The 27518-nt window shown below is 36.8% G+C and overlaps 1 protein-coding gene across 1 annotated transcript in view; it reads right to left on the bottom strand.

The window, feature by feature from the left end:
* Positions 1-27518, bottom strand: part of pigg (phosphatidylinositol glycan anchor biosynthesis class G (EMM blood group)) — a 105451-nt gene that overhangs the window by 23208 nt on the left and 54725 nt on the right. The window contains exons 9-10 of the mRNA XM_065263961.2: positions 21857-22269; positions 12860-13051 (exon numbers count right to left, since the gene is read on the bottom strand). Of these exons, the coding sequence (XP_065120033.2) occupies positions 12860-13051; positions 21857-22269 (605 nt within the window). The remainder of the gene's footprint in view (positions 1-12859; positions 13052-21856; positions 22270-27518) is intronic.

Below are 27518 nucleotides of genomic sequence, written 5' to 3'. Positions count from 1 at the left end.
TGCTCACTCTACACGCAGTGTGGCATCATCTTGGGCACTGGCTCGCGGATCCTCGCTAACAGATATTTGTAGAGCTGCGGGCTGGGCGACACCTAATACGTTCACAAGATTCTATAGTGTTCGTGTCGAACCGGTTTCCACTCGGGTTCTTTCTACTAACTAGTTAAGAATGCCGAGGGTCGGCTCGTGTGTCGGCTTGGAGCCTCTATTTTGGTGCTGCACATCTGCACCAATATGGAAGGCCATCGGGGCAAAAACGTCTAAAAAACTGTTTTTGCCTCTCCTCCACCGCCCTGATAGCTGGTGTTGCGGAGCATCCGCTGTCAACCTATCACTGATGTATTCTCTGTAAACCTGTGTAGGCTAGGCGTCCACATTTGTCCCCTACGTGGGGTTCATTTGTGTGTATACTCCGTGGGGTACTAATCCTCCACGTTTTCCTTAGCAGAGCCTGCTCTGCATCTCTCTGCATACTATGTTTTGTTCAGAGACTTTTTATGAGCAACCTATCGGTTGTTTCATATTTTATGTCATCCATTCAACCTTCTTAGGGGATGGCTTCCGCAGTGTTCTAGCTCCGCTCAGTTTAGACGCTTCCCCAGTTCGCTGCTTCACTATCGTGGGTTAAGGAACAGGTAGTGACCGGCCTTCTGCATTTCGCCTTAGGTTCCGCCCCTTACGTGGAGGGCGGAGGGCTTTTACAGACACTGGAAGGGTTCAGCTGCAGTGGCGTTTTGGTAGGGATTCCCAATTCGTCGGTCACGACGTGACGTCGTAGTGACCGACTGAAAGGGAACGTCTCGGTTACGTATGTAACCCTCGTTCCCTGAAGGAAGGGAACGGAGACGTCACGTCCCGTCGCCACAGTTTGCTGTTCCATTGCTGTTTTTTAGGCCGGGCACTGTTGCTCGGCTTCTCAGCAATAATATAGCTAATTTGGTATTGTGCACCTGCGGCTTATATACGCACCTGGCGGGGCGGCGCCGGCATTATGCAAATACCTGCATGCCAAGTTCATTGGCGTTTTTATAGTTTCTCGAAGTAGATAGGTCACCCGCGGAGCGGTTCCCAATTCGTCGGTCACGACGTGACGTCTCCGTTCCCTTCCTTCAGGGAACGAGGGTTACATACGTAACCGAGACGTTTTTAGACCAAAAATATGAAATGTAAGTGATTTTGTGCATAAAACAAGAAAAAAAGTCTGCCAATGGGGTAAGCAATTTTTCTTGAATTTTTCTTGAATTTAGTGTTTAAGAAAAATGTTCAAGATTTATTGCTTTCCCCATTGGCAGATTTTTTTTGCTTGTTTTATGCGCAAAATCACTTACATTTGATATTTTTGGTCTAAAAACTAGACTTATTTTCTTGGGTCGTTTTGCTCATCAAGAAAAAGCATCTTCATTTAAGCATTTTAGATATTTTTACTGAAAACAAGACAAAAATACTTAGAATTTTTTTTCTTGAAAATATTTTTTTGCAGTGTAAAAGCAAGGGCAATGCAACAACGTTGAGCCTCATATACTGTACGGTAAAGACAACATCAGCTGATACAGTTAGATGATCAGTACTGTATGGTTTAATGTTTGCTATACGTCAGAATTTATTCAGCAAATGCGTTTTCATCTCCTATTATTCGCATTTACTGTTTTTCACATGTCAAAAACCATCTCAAGTGACCGTAAAAACTTTTTGTGCATTGAGAATTTTTTTATTCAAATTTTTATTTGCCGTTTCCATCATTAGTTTCTTATGCAATACTTCAAAATGTGCATAAAATCAGGGTGATGGAAATCCAGCTATTGTCACCCCATTCTAAATAATGAAAGCGACATACAAAAATGTGAAGAACAACAGAACGATTCATCTTAGGAAGGCAATAATATGAGCTTAAATAACACAAAATCACTGTACATAGCTTTAAAATGAGATACAAAGACACCCGAGATTCAGCAGCAAAGACAACTGTGAAAAGTGCAAAAAAAAAAAAACATTTTTCAAAAAGTTATAATCTAAAAAGAGAAACTCAGATGAGCAATGAGTAAATGATTATCGAGATATTCCTCTAAACCTTGAACTGTTCCTTTAAATGCTGGCTTTCAGAGCACTATTGTGAGCTAATGCACGTACATACCTGAAAGGAAAAGAAAGGCTAAACAAATCATTGAGTCTTTGCTTGGAGAAAGAAAGCAGATGCGTTATCATGTTTTATTTATCTGTAATAAGTGCAAATCAATCAAAAAGCAAGGAAGAAAAAGAGAGAGAAAGACAGAGGAAAAAGATTAATGTGTTATTTTAACATTTATATTGTTACATCAGTCAAACAGACCATCATAAGAAAAACAAAACAAAATAACAGACAGACAGAAAGAAAGAAGAAAAAAAAAAACAAGCAAGAAAGAGCAAAAGAAAGAGAGATCATCTGCTTATAAATGATGTCTCAGAAATAGCCATAAGCATCAATTAAAAACTGTTCTTCGTTGGCTCCGCCCCCTCATTTACAGGGTGGCACCTCCCCAGGGCCCTTACAAATGCCAGGGTGCCATTTAAAAGGGCCCAGGGCAGACTCATGCTTCGCATACTAAAGCCACTCCATCAAACTCCTGTGCATTAACAGATCAGAGTTAAAGGCCACCAGAGTCTGAATCTGTGCAAGGCACCGTACAAATGATTCAATATTTATAGGAAGGCTATATATAAACTGATATAGGATATCTCTACTGTGCTATAGAACAAATAAAATCTGTTTACTTCAGATTACTGGCGTCAGCAAAAGTTGCTCAATAAAAATGTTTCTTAACAAGAATTAAGTGCACTGGGACGATGCTTTACAATTGAATTAATGTTCTGATGTGGTGGATACAGAGACAGGTGTCTTCATACTATATGCCAGAGCCGGACCTTTAGCTATCAGCATAAAATCTGGTCCACTTGGCAGCGTATTCAGGCCAATAACAACCCACTTATAAGTTAAGAATCACAAGTAAAGCAAATCACTTTAATGTGATGTTAAACATAATGTCGCATGATGCAACAAGTGACAGCTCAGAGAACATGATACAGCTTTTATCTCTTTACGCTTTATTGGGTTGGGTCTGGTAAGTATCTGAGATTGATGATGCTACAGTAATGGATTAGTATTATTTTCAACTTACATAAACATTGTTTTACTGGCATGCAATTTCAAATAAGCTCTTGCAAATGTTGCGTGCAATAAACATCAAGTGAATTATCCTTAGATGTGTGGAAACAAGTTTCTTATTATTCTTGTCCATTGAAATGTTCTTTCTCATATGAACTTGGCCTGAGGACCTGCATCTGCTCTGAAAGCAGGTGAAATGTACAAAAAAATAAGTGTCAGTGAGGTGCTTGTTTGTTTGAGAAAGAGTTTTTTTGGGTTGCCAGGTATTGCGTCAGGTTTTATAATGTCCACTCTAATAAAAGTAAACATTGTGCAAGACTGTGGTTGCCGCTCTCCATAGACCCCACACACTGACTTATATAAACTATAAATATTTTCCACAGAAAACTTCTCTTTATTTATTCATTAACTCCTATTTTCTGTTCCTATATTACTAACAACAAAACTGATTTGCTAACGGACACTAATCTGGTCTTAAAGGAACCAGGTGCACTGCTTAAAAAAAAGAAAAACACTGAATAGAGGACTTTCAACATAAAAATCCAGATTTACTAACAGCTTGTGCCTGTGCAAACCATGTCGTGATTTACTAAAGACGCGCAGTGGATCGTTAGCGCTGAAAAGGTGTGGTCTGGTTATTTTTGCGACTGATCTTATTGAATATGCTTTTCTAGGAGTATCTCTTTCAGACACAAAATTTATAGGAGGAGATTACTTAAATGAGTCACACAATTTTTGAATGTTTGTGCGTGTGATATTACTGGTATCTTGTTTTGAATTATATCTAGTCTTTATGACAGTACCATGTTTTATGTGGGAGATGCGTGGTTTTAGTATTGGTTTATTCTGACCACGCATTTCAAGGGTCTCGTCACTTTTTCCCATATCCCTTACTTGTGGTTTTTTTCAGGTGTGTGTCATTAAGTTCTCCCTATTTAATGTCCTTGTGTTTGATGTTCTGTACACGTGCGTTTTGTTTCTTCATGGTTCCAGTCTTGTTTCATGTCAGTGTATATCAAAAGAGTATTTTTACTACTGTTACTTTGTCTTGTTTCTTGTGCAGTTTAGTGTATGTATATTGTGTCAAGTTTAGTGTCAGTTTAGTGTAGTGTTCATCTTGTTCTGTTTTGCCCCCTAATGGGTTTTTGTTTTTTTGTTTGTTTTAATAAATTATCTGTCATTCATCTGCTGTCTGCATATGGGTTCATCCATTACAAAATCCTCACACAAGGGAGAGGATTTTTTGGAATTCCAGAGGAACATATTATTTAAAAAATATAGTTTGCCAAGCAAAGTTATTTTTTATTTGCTGGAGGAAATAAAAGAGGAGTCACTAGGAGAAGTCACACGATACCAAGTGTTTCAAAACTTCTTTTCAGTGTCCTATGGCTTTCTTAGCTGGGATTCACACCCCACATTTTCAGCTGCGATGTCTGTGGTGCTGAACTCAAGCGCATCAGGTGTTAAGCTTTGTTTATACTCGCGCTTTGGTCCGCAACGCAAGCCTCCGCGGATCGCGCGCGCGTCTCACCAAACGGACGAGGCATTTATAGTTGACGCGCTCGCTGTTGCACTATTTTTTGAACCACCAGGGGGCGACGCGAGCAATAAAGTCAAAAACAAACATAAAGAAGAGGATAGAAGAAGTCGTCCGCTGGAACAACCCTGGTGCTTTTAAAGCAACACTATGTAGTTTTTTTACCTTTAAATAATGTCTCTAAAATTATTTCAGTGATAGAACAACTTTTAACTGGACAAATTGTACTGTTGCTGCAACCTGAGCAGCCTCCTAGCTGCTACAAGCTCACTCTGAAAGTGGCGGTGGAGGGTAGGAAACACAGCCCCGCCCCTCCCCCTGCCTGCAGAAGAGTGTCTGATACCAGGCACTGTTGCGCTTTTCAACCACATGGGGGAGCTGTAAGTCATTTTTACATGAAAACTACATAGTGTTGCTTTAACATCAGAGTTTGATATATAAATATGAGAACATGAATAAAACAACAATCTTTTAAATATGTCTTTATTAAACATTATCATTTCATTAACGTTTTTTACTAAACAAACAGTACAGATATTTTAAGGTTTGTATTTTATTCCTCGTCCAGTAGTTCTTTCAATACAAATATAAGCCAAACATTCTGAATCATGTAAAAGAATTCGTGTTTTAAACTGCAAAGTTTCCATACTTTACTTCCAGAGTGTCAGATAAATATATACATTGTTTTGCTTGGATTGATCAAAGAGATACGTCACAGGCTTGTCTGCTCGGACAGAATCGCCTCGAGTTCGGTCATTTTCGGATGCGGAGCCGCGCGGAAAGTTACAAAAAATGCCGTGCACACCGCCACGCGAAATGGGGTCTTGCGCACCCAACTCGCACGACCGCCCACTCCGCGTTGACGTCATTTTTGCCGCGCGCACCAAAGCGCCCGTGCAGACGCGGCGAGGATAAACATAGCTTTACTAGATCAACTGCACCTGAGGAGCATCAGCTTTGTTTATTTGCAACCCTAAACTAATTTGTGTGCTCTTAGTAGATTGTGTTGGTCATTATGGAAATCAGCTGTTGTGCCTGTGTTATTTAATTTGTGACTTTTTAGTAAATAACCCACAGATATTACCACTTCAATCAGCATTTTTTTGGAAATGTGCCCAAAGTCTAGTCCACACAGAAATGTTGTCCAAGAATTGGCCCATTTTGAAAAGACTAAAAAGTGTAACCAAAATACTACAAAACAAATCTACCAGTGTGTTTTTCTAAAAATCTTCTTACCATAAGTTTAAACAATAGAAATCACTGTGTGTATGAAGGTGTGTGTGTGTACCTGGTAATTACCAATTGTCCCCACAAAGATAGGAATACTAGTATTTTTGTGACCTCGTGGGGACATTTTGAGGTCCCCATGAGGAAAAAAGCTTTATAAATCAAACAAAATCATGTATCTTGAAAATGTGAAGTAGGAGAAGGGTTTCTGTGATGGGTGGGGTTAGGGAATGGGGTAGGTAGGGAAATATAATATACAGTTTGTACAGTATACAATGCATTACATCTATGAAATGTCCCCACACAACATGGAAACCAGAGTGTGTGTGTGTGTGTGTGTGTGTGTGTGTGTGTGTGTGTGTGTGTGTGTGTGTGTGTGTGTGTGTGTGTGTGTGTGTGTGTGTGTGTGTGTGTGTGTGTGTGTGTGTGTATATAATAATAAAATAATTTTTTATCCTATTTTGTATCCGAATGCACAAACACTCTTGAATAAGTTGTCAACACCAAACACCTTTAGATGAATCATGCAATAAAGGGCTTTTTACCAGCCCCTCTCCTCCTGACACAGGTGTGCTAGTTTTTAATTACTGCCTTCAGATGATTTTAATTACTGTGAGTCTTGGGCTGCACTGATCTGCATCTGAAAGCCTTGGAAACAAAAGGAGAATTAGCTTCAATAATAGCCTTTTGTGCAGAAAGAGATTCGACTGCTCGGTTTCATTTGGAAAAACCCTTTGAATGGCACCCCCTCTCGCAGCTCCGCTCTGCAAAAATGCAAAAAATCTGTTCTGTAAGCTAACAAATGTCCAGTTGACAAAAATGCAATTTTAATATGTACTGTATAACGCACTTGGATAAAGTTACGAGTCAGTATATCTGCCATGACTTGAAGAAAACTCTTTGTTTGTTTTTCCTGATTTATTACTTGGATTGCAGCTATTCCTCCGTTCATTTTTCTAGCATGTACACTGATCTAAATAAAATTTTAATTGTTTTGAACTGTATTCCTTTCCTCTCTTGAGAAGTATTTTACCCTCTAACAGTAAACACTACACAATCATCAGACTGAATTCCTATATTTGGCAAGCAAGATACATTCAGATAACACATTTTATAACTCATAGTTCCCCTGAAAATATCCCCTTGCTCATCTCTCTATCATAACTGAACGTTCAACCGCTCACACACTTCATATTGCCGACCCACTTCAATTGCTCGTAAATGTGAAGCTCTGCCAAAATTCCTGTTTATTTCTTTTCCACTGGTATTTCTCTCACAACAATCATTCACCCAGTAAACAGCTCTGAATGTGAAGAGGCAGATTGTTTGACATCTCCTCCCTCGCCCTTTTGTTTGCTTCCCGTTTACGACCGAAAGCTTTGGTTTAATTTAAATGTTTAAATTCAAGATGAACAAAAGACTTCTGCAGTCAGCAGACCAAACAACAATTTGCTGAATATTAAAACGTCTGAACTATTGCAGGCGGTTCTTTTATCAAAATTAGATTTGTTCCAAACTCTTATAAGCTGCTGCACTACCGCCTAAAAGGCAACAACATTGTAAGGTTAAAAACGTATGGATAACAGTGCTCCTCACATGAAGCCCACCAGAGACGTGTTCAAGGACTGAGACATACTCAATACAAATACGTGAACACCAAGCTAAGCGAGGCAGATAACATTTCAAAACCATGCTGATTAAGAAATATGAATAAATTGGTAGATTATTGCGTTTGCAATGCAAAGTCCATGGGTTTGATCTAGGCCTGTAACGACACGTCGAGGACATCGATCGATGTCATATTTTTGCGTCGACGCTTCGACACAAAACATTAAACATTAAATTTAAGGCCTAAAAAAATGGATGATCCCATTCGTCTAATCTTTCGTATCGATACGCTAGCTGCCCATCCCATAAGCATGCTGTCAAAAAACGCGTCTCTGTAGGCAGCCTGGGCTGCACACAAAAACAATTGGTTTCAACAAACAATAAAGTTTTTCAACCAATCACCGACAGGGGGTGGCTGTTGTTAGGTAGAAAAATCCAGTGTCAAACCTCACAACAATCACACAATGTCGGTGATTGGAATGTATTTAAAATGATGTAAGTGAGGTTGTACATTGCTAATACTACATGATTTCAGTGTATATAGGCTGGAAGTGTGTATAGTAATTTTCTTGTGGACTTAATAAAGTCTACGATTGGCATTTATTTTTACAACAAAACCCAGCACCGTGTTTTTATTCTTGAGTTGATCTTTATAGGCTTCTGTATGATTTTTAATTGACTGGATTGCACATTGAACTTAAAGGGGACAGAGAATGAAAAATCATTTTTACCTTGTCTTTATTGAATACTGGTAGTTTACCCGCATTCACAAACATACAAAAAGTGCTAGACATGCTAAACATCTCAGTCTCATAGAAATTCCTCTTTTAGAAATGCAGCCCAATCAGAGAACGGCCCAATCTGAAAAACTGATGCTTATGACATCACAGGCATCTCCCTGCCCCTCCACTTTAAAATAATTGGCACATTTTTTGAGTGGCAGCAAAGTCAGCCAATCAGTAATGAGATTGCAAGTTAAGCCAGTAGGGGGAGCCAAATAGGTGCAAAACCACTTGTTTAAAATCTCCCACCCTAATAGAGCTATCTGAGAGAGGTTTTTAGGAAGCTTCTAAGGCATTACAGACCAAAAAAAAAATTGTCTACATGTCACATCACAGAACAAGGATAAATACTCTGTTTAATCATTCTATGTCACCTTTAAAGGCACGAAGGGCATATCTGATAGCGTACGTGCACAGCCAAAAGACTTTGGCTTAAACTGACAAATGCTCATATGTCAAAATAGCTGTCTTTGTGATTTTCATAGTAAACATTTGGTTACTGTACGCCTTAAACGAATAAACATTTTATTGCATTCGGTCTTATAATAAGCATACACTGCAAAATATTATTTTCAAGAAAAACATTTCTTAGTATTTTTGTCTTGTTTTTAGTAAAACTTTCTAAAAATTCTTAAATTAAGATGCTTTTTCTTGATGTGCAAAACAACCCAATAAAATAATTCTAGTTTTTAGACCAAAAATATCAAATTTAAGTGATTTTGTGCATAAAACAAGCAAAAAAATCTGCCAATGGGGTAAGCAAATTTTTCTTGAATTTAGTGTTTAAGAAAAATGTTTTGTTGACAGACTTTTTGCTTGTTTTATGCACAAAATCACTTAAAGGGATACTTCACCGATTTAGCATTCAGCTTTGTATCTGTAGAAACACGGCAGTATTACTGAATGACCATGTTTCCCTCCCTCATTTCCCCCTGAGAGGAGAGATATTTGCATTTTGGTTCTGCAAAAAAGTCCTCCGATGATGTAATATGACGATTTTTGCATCATCGGAGGACTTTTTTGCAGAACCAAAATGCAGATATCTCTCCTCTCAGGGGGAAATGATGGAGGGAAACATGGTCAATCAGTAATACTGCCGGGTTTCTACAGATACAAAGCTGAATGCTAAATCGGTGAAGTATCCCTTTAAATTTGATATTTTTTTACTAAAAACTAGACTTCTAGGGTCGTTTTGCTCCTCAAGAAAAAGCATCTTAATTAAAGAATTTGTAGATTTTTTAGATTAAGATTTTTTTTCTTGAAATCATTTTTTGCAGTGTAATCTGTCTCTGTCATTAAAGTAAATTAAATATCAAAAAAAGAAAACTTTTGTATCTTCTTAAATAAAGATTAATCCATATTTACGTTAAATTTTTTGTCAAACATCTTTGTGTTGAGCTCTGCTATTTGAAATAAGTTTAAGGTTTATCATGGAGTTTAGATTTCCTGATCTTTTGCTTCATTAAAGGGATAGTTCACACAAAATGAAAATTCTGTCATCTTTTTTACATCCTTATGTTGTTCTAAACCTGTACGAATTTCTTTTTACGGATGAACACAAAATAAGATATTTTGATAAATGATGGTAAGCACACAGCTGATTGTAACCATTGACTTCCATAGTAGGAATAAAAATAACATGACGGAATTTAATGGATATACCATTAATTGTGTGCTTACCAACATTTATATCTTCTTTTGTGTTTATCAAAATAAAATAAACTTGCATAGGTTTAGAACAACATAAGGCTGAGTAAATGATGACAGAATTTTCATTTTTAGGTGAATACCTTTAAGAGAAATAAAGCAGAAATGTTTAAAATTCACTCTTATTATGTTTACATCTAATAATGCATTCATTCATGCTTGATACATGGTTACACATTGTTTTTTTCAAGGACTATGGACCCCCTAAAGTAGCTTTGGCCACCCCCTGGCCTGAAATCACTGATACAACCTTTAAAGTATATTATTAAGAATGTTTTGGCATTTATTTAAGATACATTATGGTTTTTATTAATCAAGCAACAGAAACTATTCGCTAGATTAATCGTCCAGTTAGACGTTAGATTAGTCAACTAATCTGAAAAATAATAATTGTTTAATAAATACCCCAGCCCTAGTTTGATCCCTATATACTGTAACACATACTAATAAACTGCAAGTAATTTTTGATAAAAGCGTCTATCAAATGTATTATGGAATTGTTAAAATCAGCATTACTCCCAATTCTGTCGTCTGTTTTATTGCATTCTGGGATAAACTGTATGCAGTGAGAAATGCATGCAAAGATGCCAGCATTTGGCCCAAACTATGTTGATTATATGAAACTAGATCCTAAACAAGTGTTTTGTTTGTGAGATCAGAAGAGCTATTAATATTTCTTATTTACATGAAAAAAACATATTTCGAAAACCACATGCTGGGACTGTTTAGTAGCTTCATACGACGCAAGCATTATGATTTCTTCCACAGAAAAATCTGATGCAAATGGAGTAACACACAAGGCAAATAATAATGAGGATGCCCGTTTACTTGAGTGATTCCTCACAGTTTTGGATCGGTTCAGGATAACTGCAGTCATGTCTTTCGGATTTTGAACATTTGGTGCCCACTGTAGTTAAAGCAACGATCATTACGGTCACAGAGAGCAAATGCTTGTGACAGAGAGAAAGACAGCAAAATAAAATAAGCGTGAGAGACAAATTAGAGGGGCGGAAGTCATCGGACGTCTACTTAACAGGCGAGCCAGAGGTTACCAGAGCAACATAAACAATGTCCTGTAGTGATTAATGAGTGTGAGAGTGACTCAAGTGGCATAGGGTGGCAATGCCAATTACTCCATCCGGACACCCACTCTCTCTCTCTCTCTCTCTCTCTCTCTCTCTCTCTCTCTCTCTCTCTCTCATATTGAGAGTGTGTAATGAAACACAGCCCGCGTTGCCACAGGAAGGGTAGGAGGTCAAAGATTTAATTAGGTGGGAGAAAATGTCAAGGGGAGAAGGCGATCGGTGCTGTTTCTCACAGGAGAGAGCGAAGACTTGTGTGTGTATCTGACAAAACTGTTTGTACTTTGTGTGTGTGTATAACAGTGCATCAGCCCTCTTAATATCCATTATAGTGTGCATGTGTGCGCATTTACTTAAAGTGACAGTTACCTAAAAATAAAAAATAAAAGCAAAATCGTTATTCCGACGTCCCGGAGCTATTGTGCCTTACAGTCGGGCTGCCAAATGCATCACCGCCCTGCCTGTCAGGCTATCTTGACTTATAGGGAGGAAAATATATTTAAATGCTTTTGCATTCTCTTACAGATTTGGTTGGGTAATTATGGTGCATGTAATTCAGGAATTCGTGTCTGAACCCGCACTCGGGTTGACTTTCACTTTTTATTCGCGATTGCACAAAGCCGTGAATTGTATACAGGAAGCAAGTCTTTGACAATCTGGATCTGTTGTGCAAAAATCCTGCAGTGTATCCTGGGCTTTAGTCATTACTATCCACACGTAAAAATGAACTTATAAAACCTGGAAGCATCCCTTTAGGGCAAACATTAAAGTCTGTGCATGTTTTAATTATTGCTCTGAATCTGATCTCTATCAAAAGTCCTTCACAAAAATGCAATTATCTCAGCCTTTTGCTCAAAATTTTGTATTTTTGAAGAAACCTACCCATGTTTGAGAGGTGATAAAAAGAGAACAAATAAATGAAAGGATGAAAGTTTTTTTTAGGGTCTGTTCTTTCATTTGATATATTGTATGTAGTGCTGGGAAAAGATTAATTGCGATTAATCGCATACAAAATAAAAGTAAATTTTTCATAATATGCTGTATGTGTGTGCTGTATGTAATTATTATGTATATTTTAACACACTCACATAAATATATACATTTTAGAAATTTTTTATTTATATATATATATTTTTAATTTATATACAATATAGAATATATAAAAATATAAATCAATATATATACACATGTAAATGTTTCTTAAATACATACATAAATGTGTGTTTTTATATATACATGATAATTACACCCAGCACACACTTGTATATTATGCTAAAATTTTGTATGCGATTAATCGCGATTAATCTTTTCCCAGGACTATTTGTATGTTTATATATTTAAAGAAGAACATTTTCTGGAAGGCCTTAAACTTTTGTGAAAATCATAAAACATGCTAGCTGCCAATAAAAAAAAAAAACGCTGTCTGGGAAAGAGTTAAGTGTCTATAGTGTTATTAAAACTGAAGTCAGAGGAACTGTGGGTCTGTTTCTCTCGACGTCAGCTAATAACAGTCTTAATCATCTCTGGCTCAATGCTAAACGCCGCGTTCGCTCTTCACGGTCATCGCTGATGCCTCTCGACTCGAGCTCTCCTGTTAAAAACTCTCGAGAAACTCTCCGTCATTTAGCATAGAGGCTGACTCACAGATCTGATGAGACTCAAAGTCAGCAAAGTAACTTCAGACAATTCAAAAACAACGATAATGAGCCGAGATAATGTATTCGAAATCTGACATTCAAGGAATGTCAAAAAGATATTTAAATTTCATCAAACTTACTTGGAGACAGCACGGCTGCTGTGTTGCCATGGGAACAGGACGTTTCCGACAGCGGCGCGATAGCTGTAAACTCCGAGAAGGCCGAGCACCAGGGCGATCTTAGACACCAGAGAGCAATGACGCTGGATGAGGAGGAAGATCAGAGCCAGAGAGAGCGCCGCCAGCACGGAGAGAAACATCTTATGATCTCCACTGAAACACACAAACAAAATAAACAACAACAAGGATAAGTGCTCTTCACCTGTGCACACAATGAATATAAAATAGGATAAAGAGAAACCCCTTTTCATTCGAGCTTAAAACACACACACATAGGTTCGTTTTACTTCTGTATAGTAAGGACATATTTCAATGTTTTTATCAGGGTCATTTGATTCTTTTTAGTGAAAAAATAGTCTAGCCAGATCTTCAAACTGAAGGTCACTATGGTCACTTTGAAAAGCCAAGGACCGCCCAAAAGGCCATATGACAAGCAAAAAAATGCTGCGTAATGTATAGGGCATGGAAATGTCTCCACAATAACTTATTTTTTAGGGTTTTTGCAATGAACATTCATATTTACATAAGTGACCTGTGCTGGGAAATCAAACATTTTCAAAAATGAGTTATTTATAGTTTTAACATTCTCTATTAACAAAAATCTCAAAACAATCTGACAAAAAAGGCAGAGATTCACGCGTTTAAAGTTGACAGAGTCAGCTAATTTAGTTTTGAGAAAAATCTAGTTTTTTAAAGGTTCAAAAACAAAACACCGCATCCATAATTTAAAATCACTGTAAAACACACTAAGGCAAAAACAATATCTATAGGAAAAATATACGTTCAGCTTTTTTCCTTTTATTGTTTGATTGACATTGAGACAGACAGCTTTAGGAACTACTGTACGGTTCCCCAACAGTTACACAAACATTAAGACATAACAGATTATCAGTCCCTCCAGAAAAACACAATTATGCGATCACATGATTCAATGCATAATCAGCCAAAGTCCGCAAATTTATGCAGGGGCCACATTTTTCAAATACGCTGCACTTTCGCAGCATAAATTGCAGATTTCCGCATGCAAAATATGCGGGGCTTGCACGATTTCATAATACCTGAATTTTTTTAGCAAAAATCACATTCATTTTCTTAACAGAAAGTTGAAAAATTTTGCATTTACTTCACACAGGCGCAGCCATGTCCCTGTTGTCATGGGAACGTTATGAAGTGACGCGATTATGTGATGTGAACATCATTGGTTCCGAAACTTTTGCAAGTTCCCGCAGTTTCATCACATAAAGTTGCATAAATATTCTGCACATTCCATTGCAGATGACAAAAAAACTGGAAGGACTGGATTATATCTGCGTGACCGTAATTCTGTGTGCGTGTTTATATATCGGGGTTGCGCAGTCGCACATCTGTGTGCATGCTTCAAATGTGTCAGTCAGCGTGAGGAAGATCGTTTTCATAGCTTATAGCTCTTAATAACTATTTTAATAGGGCTGTGCATCGATGCTTCGCGTTCCCCATTAAAAATACCTGTCTGAGATCAATTCTGAATTGTGAGGCTCCAATTGTTTCATGCGCAGCTTGTGAGTGTACATGGCGTTTCAAAATATTCTTTTTTTTCATGAAAATACCTGAAACAATTTGAAGAACAGCAGTTTTAATATGCCTCTAGATATTTTTCTGGAATAGCGTTTGTAATGATACTTCTTCTGTAGCACAAATGGCGTTTCTGCACGAGAGTGCCCTCTGGCTTTTGGATGTGGTGGCATTTCACCATAAATCATTAAAAATTCATTTATTGAGAAAACGCGCATTTGCACAATTAACTTTCACAGCCCTATATTTTACATCGATCAGGGCCTGCGCTTTATTTTCTAATTCCTGCATGTATTTAAACCCAAACCAAAATGTCACGTGGATGATGAACACGTTTCTATGTACTGGATTAAACTTTTAGGACAGTACACCTCTCAGAAAACGTACAAACAAAGATCATTTTAGATATTTAATGACTAGTAAGAAGATCGCTGGTCGAGGGCTTAATGTTCTTATTTTTATTAAAACCTCAATTTTGACCAAAATTTACATTTTGCCTCTAGCTCAAAATTAGACCCTGCACATTCCCACTAATTTTGCCAGAATGGGTCACAATTATTTATTTAGCTGATGCTGTTATTCAAGTTTTTTTAAACAAAGTGTAAAGTTAGTGGTTATTAAAGTGAATGCAGAACAAGTGTGTTTCCAGATGTGTTGGAAGGTTGTGGTGGTCTCAGTAGATCAGGTGAAGCTTGGCTGAAACAGGAACATCCACTGTCAGGTTTTGTAAAATACAATGTGAGTGACATAAAGCAGGAGTGAATTAAGTTTAAGCTTGTGTGTGTGTGTTCAGGAGCCTGGACAACTGATCTGCAGTCTGTTCAGAATGCAGTTTTAGTACTCTTCTTATCTGAAGTTATCAGGTGGGTCTTACAGGCCAGGCCAAGAGTTGTGTGTGTGTAAGTGTAGTGAGGATGATGAGGTTTGCACTGAAGTGAAGCAGACGTGTTTGTAGTGAAGTGAAGAACAGTTGAGGTGAGAGCAAAGCGTGTGTGAATTTGGCATGGGCATGGAGCAGAGAATATACTGTACTGCTCATTACCCACATGACAGAAACACGGAGAATGAAAGAGACAGCAACTCCCTTCTCGTCTCCTCTCGTCTTGCTGTTTACATGAGTAGCTGCCTTCTAACTGAGTATGACACAACAATTTAGGCTCTTCAATCTTAATTTAAGTTCATGTCCTTACAGGGCTATAATGGCACATTTTCATCTTTTGGTTTTTATTTCAGCCCAACCCAGAGTAAATTTAATTGCACCTGCTCATCATGTATATTAAGCATGTGAGGAATAATTGACAACGCGCTGTTGAATTATAAGAAAATAATGCACACCCAAGGTGGTAATGCCAAAAAATCAGCATAAAGCATTCAACAAACCTGTGGTATTAACAACATTAATGAGAACAGACTCTGTCGATTCAGATGTTTGTAGATTCTCTTATTAAGATTCTGTAGATTGCCGTTAACGGATACTAGTTGTTATAGTTATAAAGTTTGAAATATGGTTATTGTTAAAGATGCACAATGTTTATCATACAGATCAATTATTGGCCGATATGGGTAAAAATGGTGTCATTTTCACTGATCCGATAAATAACTGAAATCCGATAAAGTATGTTAGCTAGTAAATTAATAATCAGTCTGATTTTATCCGCTTTTCGAGGGGAAGTGAATGCAGCTTCATTACGTCATCATCTGTAAACAAACTTCTTCTCCTGTCTGGCCGTTTTTCTCAGTGGCAGCGGAGGACAATAGTTTGCATTTTCCACCCCTTTGAATTACCTTGATCATCTGTTCTTTATAAACAATTAGATAATGGTAAAATGCTTTTATCTGCTTATACTCATTATAGGCCGATATATCATTGCATCCCTAGGTTAAACTCTGTGGATATTAATCCTATAGCTAGCCAGCACACAGAGCTAAAGTAAGAGAGAAAGAGTGACATGAAGGAAAAACTAAAGAAAGGAGGTACAACAGCATGGAAAAAAGAGCAATGGGGCAGACGAAGAGAGAAGTTTTATCCCTATTCTGGTGACCCTAAGCATCTGTCTGAACTCCATCTATCTGCTATGAAACACATCTAGAAGAATACTAATGCATCCGACTCACACGCACCTGTGTGCACGCATAAATGCCAATTTCAGGGTCGGGTTTGGAAATAAGCGTGAGGGCATGTACGATTGTCACGGATTACTTCAGAAAGTGTGTATGTGTGGAAAATATGAGTTGTAGCTGTAGCCCTGTTTAAAAACCTTGTGAGCTCCTTATACTTAGACGGCATTGTAAGGCATAATAATATATGTGTGCTCATGTTGCAATAAAAGAAGGAGAGGATTCTGGGTAATAAAAGAGAGTGACATTCACTGCATATGGAACAAAATAGTGATGACCTGTCAGTAAGTTAAAAATTGGTTTAATTCATTTCATTCATTCATTCATTCAAGTTACCTGGTTGCCTTAAAATTTCAAGTTGTGTCAACTAGTATTTTTAAATTGAATCAACTCAAAATTGTATGGCAACCAGGTAACCAACAAATCTTTTTTTACAGTGCACTTCAAATACACCTGAGCCGATCTGTGCCAGACCACGGCTCCTCTATGAAAGCAAGTGTGGGGACTAACCGTAAGGCAACTCCTTTTGAATGAATACTACGCAATGTTCATCCAATTAGATTCTTCAAACAAATGCTGGGATAGCAGAGAAATGAGAAAGCTGTGTTGTGTCAGAATTAAGCCGGATAATACACGAGAGGGTTCAGCTCGGGACGATAACAGACCTGTCAATCTGACAACACGAGGAAATGGATTCTGTGAAAGAGAAGATAATTACTTTATTTGTGCAATCGCTCTGAAGTCTAAAGTTCAGCTGAACTGTCTTTCTGCTTTATGAAGTTTGTCTATTAAACCCTTTCAGAAGACAAAAGATAATGTGTTCAAATTACAGCACTTTTGTGTGAATCGGCGTAATTAAAAGACACCAAATAATCACTTGAAACTGTAATGGTGCATATCAAAGGGTCTCTCCCTTAAATACAAATGCAAACAAAGGGGTTTGTGATGTTAAGATGGTATTTCATGAACTCTATGATTTCATTATTTAAATCACCACATAGTCCAAAAATATCTACTTTCTCATTAGTCCTGTAGTTGTTCGACATATTTTTTAATATCAGTATGTATAAATTTGAACATAGTTGAAATTACTTTAACCGTTTTTTTGATTTTTATGAGGATTTTGATGAAGTGGGTCAAATTGACCATAATTGCATTCAATGCAATTCCCTAAATATCACATTACGAAAAACAAGAATGAATTATGTGTGAACAGGACCATTTTAGTATCAGTATTTGTCACACATTACAAACACATATATTATCATTTTTAGAAATGCATTTATAGTTCGGCCAAAAATGATATTAAACCCATGATTTACTCACCCCCAAGCTGTCCGAGATGTATAAGTCCATCGTTTTTCAGGCAAACACATTTTCAGATATTTTAGAAAATGTTGTAATGTTTAACATTTTAATTTAACATGGTTTCTTTTTCTTTTTTTATGTTTAAAACATCATAAATAAACTATTTAAATTTGCTGTGAAATAAAATTAAAGCTTTTCTTTTCATAAACAGGATTATTTTTGTTCTTGAGGCTAATTGAACAAATTATAGAAATCACTGTTTACATGATGAGCACACGCTTTCTGCCTTATTTCATTTTTAACATATGGTGCTTGTTTTGTGGGGCACAACTGGCATCACCTGTATTCATCTCTGGATTTTCTGGGGGTCTGAATTCATCTGCTTTACATAGTGTTTCATATACAATAAAAAATATAAATGATAGTTCACTTTTACTTTTCTGTGTCTGAGGAAGTCAAATTGACCCGCAAACATTTTAAAATCATAAAAAAAAACATTAATTTTGCAAACTATCGGTGTATCTTCACTTTCCATGCATGTCCCTAAATGAAAAATGTCACAAAATATCTGGAAGAAAAAGATAACTTAAGTAATATTTTATATACATTGTAAAAAGAAATGATAGCTCACTTACAGTACCATCTGTGTCTTTTTAGTACTCAAAAGAGTGAGGTAAAGCATTTTCACTACATTTCAGGATATTAAAACACCAATAGCAACATACACTGAACATTAAGGGGTACACTGATAAATTGTCTGATGATGCTTGCTATGCTTCTTAATGAATTACGGTGAAATGGCGCTACATCCAAAAGCCAGAGGGCGCTCTCGTGCAGAAACTCAATATGTGCCGCAGAAAAAGAACCATTTACACACGCAGCTTCAGGAAATGACTTAAACATATATTTATATTGCTGTTCTTCAAATCTTTTCAGGTATTTTATTGATAATTAAGAATATGTATAATGATTGTGTTCGACGAGGTTGCTTTTTCAAATGCATGTTTTAAACGACTCAAACTAACAGTGATTTCAGATCGATAAGAACTTACTGATCAAAAGCCATAGTACATCGAAAAAGCTTTGCATAATATTGGCTGTGCAATTCAGAATAGTTATCGGCCAGGTATTATTAGGGTATATCGGCATTATCCCTACTAAAGAGATATTTAATTTGGGTCTGTACATCAAAATCGTTACAAAATTATTTGCATACACTTCAAAAAATATCAGTGTATCCTAACTTTGCCAGCATTTTTATGGCAATAAATGAGAAAAAGTCACAAAATTTCAAGAATAAAATCACAGGTTAACCGTTTATTCCGACTGCTTTAAAATCAAAACAGGTTAAATTGACCAGGAACATAATAAAAGGGTTAAATAAATAATGCATGACACTTAAGCAAGACCGGATGAAGCTGTTAAGCTTTTACAGGTTCCAGCTGTGGTACAGTAGATGTGTAAAACTATGAGTTAAAAAAGTAAATCTTCAGATCCATGATTGTTTAAAGCCCTACTGTCTGCTTTTATAACAGATCTAGGCGGAAGGAAAAACAGGAGAAGTTTTCTTTTAGAGATAATACTGCCGTCTCCCGAAGGATCTCTCCCAGCCGAGTAATGAAATATTAATCACTGCAAACTATTCAATGATATGAGCCATACACAGAAACACAGATCTAACTGGAATATAAAGATCAAAGTGTTTAAAAAAAGCAAACCAAATTGAATAACAGCTCTTCAGCCAACAATCTGAATCAATATGTTATTTTTGATCAAGCCGAAGTAAGACACACAAATGCACATATACTGTACACAAAAGCTCTGTTAAAAAAATCGAAAGCATTAGCAAATAAATATCTATTGCAGAACAGATTAGAACAGAGGTCTTCAAGGCCCCTTAATGGATAGAGAGGAGGAGGAGGGACCCCCACTACATGGTTATGATGATTAGATTACAAATATAAAAATAATTACACCAATAACATACTGTTTACATACTACATGGCATTTTAAATTTATTTTTAAAAAATAATTATGAAAATATAAATTAAAGGTTATTATATCTGCAGCATCAATCAAAATATTTTGGTGATACTGAAAATAAATGTATTTCATGCATTTAGCAATACAGTATTGTCTAGTCAAAATGAAATCTCAAATTCTTTGGTACTTGTGGAGAGAGGTTTAAATAATATCAAATCTGACACTTACAAGATTAAATGACATTTATGTCTATGTAGGCATTAGGAAGCCCACTAGATTTTGGAACGGAGTACCTAAACTAAATAAAATTTTCTCAGACGGTAACTGCATTAAAATACACTTGAAACATAAATCAAGCTCTGTGCTTGCTTGATGGATTTCATTACAGCACACAGAATTAACCGCTCCATATATACTGTAAATAAGCAGAAGCAAACGAATACCTAGAAAATAAAACTCTTTCCGTATCCCTACCAGACTGCTCCAGAGTCTCTGGCACATGCCCATCTTACCTATATAAATACACACTTTTTATTTATTATGCCTGTACTGAATGATTCATCAGAGCTGGTTGGAGGACAGGTGAAAGAGAAACAGAGTAAAGATCTTGTGTGCATTGAAGGCTTTTAGATGTGTACGACAGGTGATGCACTTTAGAGACAGGACCTATTGATCCATGATAGAGAAGAAACATCAACATCAAGTATGCAAGGACAGTCAGAATGTGTGCGTTGTGTAAGACGACTCAATACGCACTTCAGATCCAAAAAGCGCCATTAAAGGGCACCTATCAAGCAAAATCCACACAGCATGTGAACACAACCAACCTACAATACAATAATCCACCCAGGCCTTTATAAATTCCTGTTCAACAAAAGCAGTTTCATAAGACATGGCGTATTGATTCTGCTTACAATGTGATGTCACACTGATAAGCCCCGCCCATGGCTACTGACTGACATTCCTGCATTATCATAGTTTCTGCACTTAGCAAGTTGTACACTGTACGCCACATCTCAATAGTGAGATACTTTTGTCTCAAGACAGAAATCAGTTCTACTTTAAGAAGCACTAACTATCTGTTTTGGTAAGGGAGTGAGGAGCAGGAGCTCATTTGCATTTAATGGTAAAACAGAAACTTTTGCCACTTTGCATTTGGTAGGCTACTTTTTACAGTAACTTTAGTTATAATCATATTCAAGTAGTTCAGAAAAATGCTTTGATATTGAGTACGTTTTGACTTGCATAGCTACTGAAGTTTTGTGGCCAAATGAAACCGGTTTGCTATAGAAAAACAAATTCTGGGAGTTTTTCTGTCACTCATGAGTGTCTTTGTGTGAGATCATGCTGATATCTGTTTGGTTGACCGGTTGGGTTCTGGCTAATGGGGTAAAATAACGTCTGGCCCGAGCGGTGCTGGTACCAGCCAAACCATCTGCATGCCAATATCACACCCCTGAGATGTGTGTGTGGATGTTCCAGATTTACACATCAGAGGAAAGTTAATCGCCTGGAGTGAAGTGTGTTTAGATGTTGCTGAGCTTTTGGCAAGTAACCCGCTCACAAACATTTTAGGATAAATTTACATACACGTACATTATGCAAAAAGAGTTGATTTTTAATGAACTGTGCTGTTTGCCAGTCCTGTGGTGACAAATTAACTTTTTAAAGCGTAGAAATGATTATGAAAATGCCAACTAATTACAATGCTTAAAACGAAGGGAGAAATAAAACTCGCAATTAGACCTTTTTCATAAAAACAATGGTTTCATTAACCAAAATGTCTAAAGGAACTGAATATAACCCCAGTAAAGTAATAGTCTAAAGTTCTGCCCACAGATGTTACACCAAACACATGAGTCGAGAGAAAAGCTCATTTCTTTAGTAAGGATAGTCGAGAGATAAAAACTGGCATTGAAAATAACAAGGATCTTGCACTACCTGCACGTATACTAACATATTTCAATACATTTATATGACGGCTCATCGTTTCCTCACCTGTTCAGCCAGTGTCCGAAGTCTGGCAGGTGCGCCCACTGCACCCCGGTCTGATTCAGTGACCTCAGTAGACGACAGCAGGCCAGGGTCAGCAGCGGAGTCGCCAGTGCCAGCCACTTCTCTGACCCCACGCTGATCCCCAGCTCCGGGAAGAAAGAGGAAGGAGAAGAAAATGTTTCCTCAGCAGTGGAGGGAAGCAGAGGACCCTCCTCCTCTTCCTCACCTCTATGTCTCCGTTCTCTGAAGTACTTCCTGCATACATCCTGGAAGACTGCCAGGCACAAAGTGTTGAGCAGGAAGTACCAGGTCTGATGTTCCTCCTCAATGAAACTACTGGAACCCAAACTGAAGGTGTGACCCACAGTACCGACCAGCAACAGAACATCCAACTCTGACAGAGTCCAATCTGAACCCTAAAAAAGAGAGGGGGGGGGTCATATGCTAGCTTTTTTTCAGATCTGCATTGATGCATTTTCAAAAAAAAGAACTGATGAGCATAAAAAGTCACAGCATACACAAATATTGAATATTTAATTTATTATTTGATTCGTTCTGTACTATAAATCTGTATAATCAACATTTTCACCATTCTGAAGCTTCATTTATTACTGCTTTTTGCAGTGCAATCCCAGAATGCATTGCAATCCATAGCACCTTAACTAGGTCGTTAATAATATTAAAATAATAATAATAATTCGATACAAAAAAGACCGTCAAGTGCATCTCGGAGAATAGCGTGGACGCTCTTCACACCGGGAGCGGAAATAATCAGTTTGTACAATTTTAGCGCTATCTATCATCATTCGCCAGATTAACCCTTTAGTTTCACTTCATCACGCAGCTATTCCCGATAGAGGTATCTGTTAAAAACATTTAATTCATTAATAATCTAGTATGTGTACATTTTCTTTCATAATTAAGTTTTATTTGAGTGTTTTAAAAAAAAATATTTTAATTTGATTGCCACACCCCCGTCCACCTTAACTAACAAATTTTCTGCGGGAAACCCTGCAATAATTTCCTAATCTTTGTTCATCTTTAAAAGTTGCTTTCGATAAAAGCATCTGCTAAATGCAAATATGATGCAATGCATTCTGGGGTGTGCATGTGATGTCACCCAAAATTAGGTAACTTGTATGTTTTTGGAGTAACTTTCAGAGTAACCAACTAGTTTCTGAATAAAGAAATGCACTAGCCAGCTTGCTACAAACCGCAACAAACAATCCTCAAACATCGATTCTTCTTTTAGGCCTTTCAGTCAAATGTCTCGAGCACGCTAACTTTTGTGTGAACATCCCTTTAACACAACATCACATGATACGACAGTCTTCAAATAGAAACAGAAATCAATGGAAGCTGTGATGGTCAGATGACGGTCAGATGTGAAGGCAGTGAGGAGAAAACTGGAGTGAGAGGTGAAGCGGTGGGAGTTGAAAAGGACAAAAACAACAAAGAGGAGAAACATCAGACGCAGTGTGACAGTAAAACGAGAGTGACCTGTGTCCAACACACCGTATAACAACTACACACATCGCTTTGGCACACACAGAGGTGAGCGAGAGAATGACTGCAACAGTGTGTAAGCACAGGGCTACTGGGAACACAGCACAAGACAAGTGCTAACAGCTGACACACACACACACACACACACACACTTATCTGCGGCATTATGGTAAGACTATCCACCCTATTTTTAACAGGTTGATGAAATTAAGAAGTGGCCCCATATATCATATGAATATATATTGAGTTATTATTTTGTATAGTTGCTCAGAGTTGACGAGTCTTTAAAGGTGCAGTGTGCAACTTTTAAAATGATCTAATGACAGAAATGCATAATTTTTTACATAACTATATTATCAGTGGTGTATAATTACATAATGAACTCTATTGTTTTTATTATGAGATGTTTTATGGACATACACTGCACGTCCCCTTACATGGAAGTCGCCATTTTGTGCCACCATGTTTCTACAGTAGCCCTAAACAAACAAACTGCTCTACAGAGTGCATTTTGTCACTACTGTATTTTGTCTCATATGACAACAAGTTTTTCTCTATGCGTTTCGGTGAAGGGTGGACTGGGCCGTTGGTAGCAATTAACAATATCACAGCTATAAATCTACACACTGCACCTTTAATGTGCAACACAGAGCGAAAGCACAGAGACATACCAGTACCTGCACAGTGGGAAAGTCAGTCGAGTGTTTGTACATGAAATAGATCAAGAATTTATCTTTTTGACATTTTTAGGCGTATGTTTCTATGAGTTTCAATGGTTATCAAGCTTATAACGTTAATGCGGTGCTTCGTCCTGACAGTCAGCAACAGTTTCCTTCACATTCAAAACATTATGAGTTATTTAAAAACTTCAAGATATTAACCAAATTACTTTTATTCAGTTTTGTTTTCGTTTTTATGCAAACTATTATTACATTACTTCTTATGCAATAGAGGGAGTTATGATCAGGTAATTAGGACATTTTTAATTTAAAACAACACACAAATACGTGCAAACACATATTTTTGTACAAATATAACAGCAGAATAAATAAACCAGCTAAATCAGCATATTTTATCAGCAAAATAATAGTTGTTTTTGAATAATTGTTGTATTTATGTATTTAACTTTGTACCAGCTATTATGGCAACCACGAACTGCACAAATGATGCCGGTCTTTCTGGATGTCATAATAAACATTAACTAGCCAGTCAAAATAGCACACTTGTGTCACTTGCAATATGACTACAACGATGGAGGCGCCTACATTAACGTCAAAAATAAGTTGGATATCATGCATTAATATTTTTAAGTGATATATAAACAATTAACTTAGAAAAAAAAAACACTAGGCAATTTCTTTTTAAAAAAACTGTTAAAAAATTCACAGCATACACAAATATTGAGTATTTAAATTTATTCTTTACTATAAATGTGTTTATTACACGGCTCTCTGGAATGCTTGATTCTGATTGGTCAGATGAGACATTTGCAGGTTCGTTCTTTTCAAATAATAACCGCTCCAAAGTAATAACGCATAGCCGGTACTACCTGTATGATTAAAATCGCTCCGCGCCAATAAAGATTACTGTTTGGCGCCATCTTGTGACAAACACTGGACAACCACAATTAAGAATTAATGTTGACATTAATTTTAACATGGACGGAAAAAACAAAACATTTAAACAGTGGATAGAAGAACGAACAACGACAAGACACAGAGAGCTTACTGAGACTGAACTTGACAAAATAGAGCATGACAGCTACGAAGCCAACACACAAAAAAATACAGAATGGGCATTAAAACTTCTCAAAGACTGGCTAAAAGAGAAAAAAATGGAGACAGACAAGTATGAAGCAGAGGATCTTAATAAGGTATTACGATCATTTTATGCATCTGTGCAAAGTTTCGCGGAAGGATAAAAATGTTAATTTAAAACAAATATGCCAATAAAATGTTTCAAATTCATATTCATGTCCAGTTTTTTTTCTTATGTGGCAAGTAGCCGTGTAATAAGCGGGATAATGTAGAGGCAGCCGGTAGTTATCGGGAAATAAGCCCCTTCAGTGTGATACTAGACCCTCCGCTTCGCGTTAGGTCCTGATCACACTGTCGGGGCTTATTTCCCGATAACTACCGGCTGCCTCTTATCCCTTACATAATCAAGATTTTCACAATTTTTATTCTTCATTTTTAATAAACTTTTTGCAATGCATTCTGTGATTGGCTTGTGATGAAATCCTAAAATGCATTGCAATCGTTTCCTAATCTTTAAAAGCTGCTTAAGATAAAATTGTCTGCTTAAAACCTAAATGTAAATGTGATGCAATGCATTTTGGGATGTGCATGTGATGTCACCCAAAATGCAAAAGTAACGTCATAAATAAGGTGGATATCATGCATTGATGAGTGATATATAAACAATTAACTTAGAAAATCAAAAAAGGCTGGGCAATTTCTTTAGGGTTATAAAAGGTTTTGACAAATGATCAGTAAAGACAATTTGAAGTCAAAATGTTCCTTATTATTGTCTTAAAAAACAATCCCGCTGTACATGACCATACTGTGAATGATTTATCAGTGCATGTAATTGGACAGAACAAATATATTCACCTTCATAATCTTTTACAACACGCAATAAGTATTTCCTCCTGTGAAATGACTTTTCTTTTCTGCTGATGTAACCAAGGCCATAAGAGCGAGGAATATAATGTTAGCCAACTAGATTTCTATATTTTCTGAATAACACTGTGTGTGAGTGATGGCAGTCTCTGTGATTTTCTGGTAATGGTTCAGGTTTGTTCGTCTGTGTAAGTCACTGAATTTTTTTCACCTGATTCATCATTTGTCAGGTGAAAATTGAAAATCGGATCGCTCAGAAAAGTAACATCACACCTCTTCCGAACAAACCACATGACCTGAAGGATCATGTATGCATCTATCAAAAATGTGTGGTCAAGTTTTAAAAAACATATAACTGAACCCAATGCTGCAATAATATTATCATAGCCAGACATGTCTCAATACTATTAAATCCTGATTAATAAAATAAAACGCTGAACATCCTCAAAAATGACGCATTACAAAAAAAAAAAATTCTTGATATTAAACTTTTTTTCATTTTCGCCAAACAATAAATGGTTTAATAATGCAATGCATATAGTAGGTCACTGTGTGTGTGCGTCTTTGGTAATGATAGACCATGTGCAGCCTTGATGGACCACGTGCAGCCTTGATGCATGTTACCACAGGGATCGGACACATCTCACTAGTGTGACAAGGCCTTGCTGCAGCAACCAACAGTTGCCATTCATCAACCCGTGGATGACCCTGGGTCGAAGTCAGACATTTGGAAAATAAATTATGTAAGCAGCTTCTGTGTATTTAAACACAGTAAAATGGTCTACTTCTCATTCTTTGGTAAACTCGCTTTCCTTTTTGCTACAGTGCCATCAAAGGGAACATTTGGAACCAGAAGAGTTTCACCCAAAAGAGGCTAAAAACTTAAGATTGTTTGTACGATGAGCTCAGATCTTTACAGGAGGGAGTGCAGAGCAGAACGGAGACGTTTACTAATCTATATGCTAATGCAGAAACACAGAGAAAATCCCTCTGACAACAAGATGTGTGTGTGTCCTCTGGCTCTCATCTGATGTGGACCTTAACAGTCTGTTCTTTAAAGAGCTTTACACAAAAACCTTCATTTAGTTCCCTGCACTGACCATTAGAATTAAACAGGCTTGAGTTTATTTAGTCAGTATGAAACTGCATCATTTCTCAAGGTAACATTTATACAATCATACACAATATGACATTTAATGTAATGCTTGGTACGATTCTACCCGAGAGTTTTATGGAGGACGACAAATGACTTAAGTGTAAATAAATGAATAAATACATAAATGTATAAATACAGAAATAAATAAATGAATAAATGCATAAATAAAAAATTAATTAATTAAATGCATAAATAAATAAATATATAAATATAGAAATAAATGTAATGGTGCAAAAATAATACAATTAAAAGTTGATACTTTTGACAAAACAATATATTTATTTATTTATGTCTGCATTTATTTATTTCTGCATTTATGAATTTATTTATTTCTGTATTTCTACATTTATATATTTATATACTCCTAAGTCATTTATTATCC

The sequence above is a fragment of the Paramisgurnus dabryanus genome, chromosome 16 (assembly GCF_030506205.2).
Source record: "Paramisgurnus dabryanus chromosome 16, PD_genome_1.1, whole genome shotgun sequence".
Lineage (NCBI taxonomy): Eukaryota > Metazoa > Chordata > Actinopteri > Cypriniformes > Cobitidae > Paramisgurnus > Paramisgurnus dabryanus.
This window is presented reverse-complemented; position numbering and strand designations above follow the sequence as displayed.